Source organism: Nansenia antarctica (assembly GCF_963989245.1).
Source record: "Nansenia antarctica genome assembly, chromosome: 1".
NCBI lineage: Eukaryota > Metazoa > Chordata > Actinopteri > Argentiniformes > Microstomatidae > Nansenia > Nansenia antarctica.
Genome location: NC_137674.1, coordinates 20,167,604 through 20,171,449, shown reverse-complemented (window position 1 = coordinate 20,171,449; position 3,846 = coordinate 20,167,604). Strand labels below are relative to the sequence as shown.

The 3,846-nt window shown below is 43.6% G+C and overlaps 1 protein-coding gene across 1 annotated transcript; it reads right to left on the bottom strand.

Annotated features, from left to right (window-relative positions):
• Window positions 1-342: 342 nt before the first annotated feature.
• Window positions 343-3,611, bottom strand: LOC308163315 (F-box only protein 47-like; the record flags this gene model as incomplete). Its single annotated transcript, XM_080537512.1, has 9 exons — window positions 343-452; window positions 631-790; window positions 944-1,086; window positions 2,027-2,167; window positions 2,365-2,538; window positions 2,713-2,821; window positions 2,907-2,984; window positions 3,150-3,226; window positions 3,482-3,611. 9 exons carry the CDS (start codon window positions 3,609-3,611, stop codon window positions 343-345), a joined length of 1,122 nt encoding a protein of 373 aa, XP_080393638.1.
• Window positions 3,612-3,846: the final 235 nt, after the last annotated feature.

Genomic DNA, 3,846 nt, shown 5'->3' with positions numbered 1-3,846 from the left:
TTGTACAAACTTTAAATTTGGTAACAATGTTTAGGACCCATTCAAGGTCCCATGTCCCCTTTGCCCCAATTATTTATACCTTAAAATGGCCTTTATTATTTGTATTTGTTGAACCTTCATAAAGTACACAGGTAATAGAGAAATACACAGAAGTTTAATATTACACAAAGCAAAACAAATGTGTCTTTTTTTCCCCATTCTACCCCCGTACGTACGGAGAGGTAGATAAAGTATTTTACATTAAATGAACAGGCGCGGTCAAAACACAGACTCGTTTTCCCAAATCAAAGTCTCTTCTGACAGGAGCTGTAAGCTATATACACACTACTCCTCTCCTCGATCTCACTCTTTTGTGAGGAACATGTCGAGAATCACAGTGTGGAAGTGAGCACTGGCGTTGAGGAGGCTGCAGATCTGGCTCTGGAAGATCTCAAAGTCTTCTTGATGGTTATCTGTGACAAGATCGTTGACAGTTAGAAATCCGCATATGTCTACTTATTTTAACTGTTTTTCTATTAATGTGTTCCCAAATAATATGCCCTTAACTTTAAGATTATTTTAGTGCTACAAAGCTTGAAGGAATCTGGACCCTGATCTGATACGATAGTCTAAGTGCCTATAACAACTCACCAGCCACCATAATCTCGTACATCTCCATGACAACGTCTGAGAACATGTTTTCCACGGCCTGGATGAAGGACCACTTGTAAGCAGAGGAGGAGAACACCTCACACACCTGCTGCACCATCTTGACGGACCAGTTCATGGAGTACCCGTCCTTCTCACACACCTGAGAGGGGTAACCAGAAATGTCAGTAGCTCAGGCCGGTTCAGGCAGTACCTTCCGTTAAGTGGGCACAAAATGGGGGAAATGTGTCTCTTAGGTTAAAAGATACCGGAACCCTAGAGCAGATAATAAAGTTATTTAGCAGCAGTGACTGACCAGTACGAGGTACACAATGAGTCGTGAGCTCTCAAACAGGCGTCCATTGAGGGCCTTGCTGGCCAGCACGCTGTAGCACACGCTGTTCCCACACAGGAACAACAGACGAGCCACATTCTCCATGTGCCATGCCTGGGGAAGGACTGGAGGCCAACAGAACCAGCACAAAACAAAACAACTGTCATTCATACACACAGCATTCACACTTTACATTAACATTTTTGACATTTAGCAGACGCCTTTATCCAAAGCGACTTACAAGCGCAGTACATTTATCGCAGCCCGGTACACACATAAAGATAATCTGGCCGATTTTGGCCCAATTTCCCCCCTTCCGACCAAGGACAGCAAACGCCCGATTATCGGATGGCTCTAAAGATTATCCTACAAGATTATCCTGTGGTGTGAGGTGTGTTAAGAGTCAATTTCTCCCGACAATCTGCTCGGAAAATGGTCGGGGCCGACGATCATAAATATTAGACGTGTTCAATATTTACGATCAAAAGTCTTCTTGTCTGTGGTCAAAACTGACAACTCCCAAGTCCGATTGTGACGTGGAATGGAATGTAGCCACTCAAGAAGCCAGCTGACTGACGCGTCTTCTTCTTTTCGTTCTTCTGCACTTTATTTTCCCTGTAGCACATGGCTGCCTCTACAGGTCAGTCAGGGTACTACTACCCTGTTCACGCGAGACTCCAGACTGTCGGAGGACAGATCTTTATGCATGTGGTTGTATATTGGAGCACACCACACACAATACGATCAAGACTGTTCAATCCATGATTTTTTATCTTCATGTGTGGGGTCTCTCTCAGATAATCAGAAAATCCTTATATGTGTACCAGGCTTAAGGTAAGTGAATCATCTATACATCAGTCATCATCGCACATGATGGTGCACTCACCATTTGCTTAGTGAAATCTATAATCCTATGGTAATGGTACATACTGTACGTGTGGACTGACCAGACATACAGTATATACAGTATACAGACAAAAGAGTGTAAAAGGTTTGTCTACCATTCCTGGGTGTGTAAAATATAATCATTCAAAGTTGCCAAGTCCTCTGGGCTACTGCAGTTACCTATGAGCTCCTCCAGGATGGCCATTATGGTGTCGGTGGTCCAATCTTTGGCTTCCAGGTCGCTGTGTAGCAGGATGAGAGCCTTGGCCAGGTCGGACTGGGCCACCCCAGCACGCAGCTGCTCCTGCCAGCCTAGCGAACCTGGAAAGAACATTCCCTTACACTACACATACACTTTGCCTTGCAACTCTGGCCAACCAAAAAACAAGCATTTCATTTGTTATTATTAACATTAGAATTTCACCATGTAATTACTAACAAGTGATTTATATACTGTACAAAAGTGCAACCAGTTTTTTTAAGGTAGAAACCGAGAAGGCCCATGTTGTCCCTCTCACCGTCTGGTAGCAGTGGTCCGTAGAGGATGAACAGCAGCCGGGCTTGGCTGACAATGGGCCAGGGTTTCAGGATGCGGGTCAGCCAGAACAGAGTGTCCTTGCTGTTCTTCCAGGGGTCCAACAGAACCTGTCTGCAGAACAGACGGATCTGTTGCTCCAACAGCTGACATGAACCTGAGGGAGAAAAAAGACATACGGATCACTTACGTCTCTCACACTCTTTCAATTAGCCTTTTTGTTTGTTTCTCTCTCTCTCTCTCTCTCTCTCTCTCTCTCTCTCTCTCTCTCTCTCTCTCCCTCTCTCTCTCTCTCTTTCTCTCTCTCTCTCTTATAGGGACAGACACTCACCTGGCTTTCCTGTGACCACTGACATGATTTTCTGGGGTAGATTTGTGAAGTCGCACAGGAAGTTGAAAACTCTGGGCCACTCCAGCTCATCCCAGCCGGCTATCAATGTCTGTCAGTCAAACATTAACCATCTCAATACAGGATTCAGCCTTTGATATTAAATTGTCTGATGTTCTTTGTAACTAGGCTCTCACCTGTAGAAACGCTCCATAGCTGGAGAAGCCTTGGCATTGCACTGATTTAATGCACTCTTCCATCATGAAGCAAGGAACCTGAGTGGGAGGTAACAACTGTGTTAGTCTAAGTAAGGTTAACTAGAAAATAACAATCTATTCAATGTTGTCAACTGTTTGGTTTGTTTAGAAATGTGAGAATGTTTGTAGAGCACACACAGCTAAACATTGCCTCATCTGTCCTCCCTCACCTCTCTGTCTTACCTGTGAAAACTTGCTATATATGAACGTTAGCCTATCCTTTGTTGGCAGCAAGAGGGTACATCTCTTGAACAATAAACCTGAAACGATAAGCAAAAACCACAAGAATGTAACATAGTGACTATATTTGCCAACCAGGACCACTTGCTTTCCTCATCGGACCCCCTATGAAAGGAGATAGAAATAATACTTTGGTCTATCTACCTGATAAAGAATTACAGCAGAAATAATGTGGCTCTGAATATTAGTTTATTATAAACATGTGTGTTCTTGGCCAACCAACTAAGTAAAATAAAGGTAAATTAATCAAATAAAGCTGTTGAGGAGCCTCTCACCCAGCGATGTGTAGTGTTCTAGTGAGTACACCTCGGTGGATAGATGACACCCCTGTACGATGATCCTCTTCCTCCAGGTCTGAGTGGAGACATAGCCCATGATGTAGCGACTGATGGCCTTGGACACCATGCTCAACACACTGATCTGCAACACTTTACCACAACAAACAACGAGGCAGGGAGAAACATCTCATTACAGTTTTTCTCAATTGCTAAAACACATTTCACAAAACTTTCCTCCATTTTCCCAAAACTCTAAACACAACACACTTTTCTAAAGCTACATAATCAAAACCACACCTTCTCTCTTCAAAACTCAAACTTTCACACCAAAACAGCTGCTCAAAGCCTGCAAAAATGTAAAC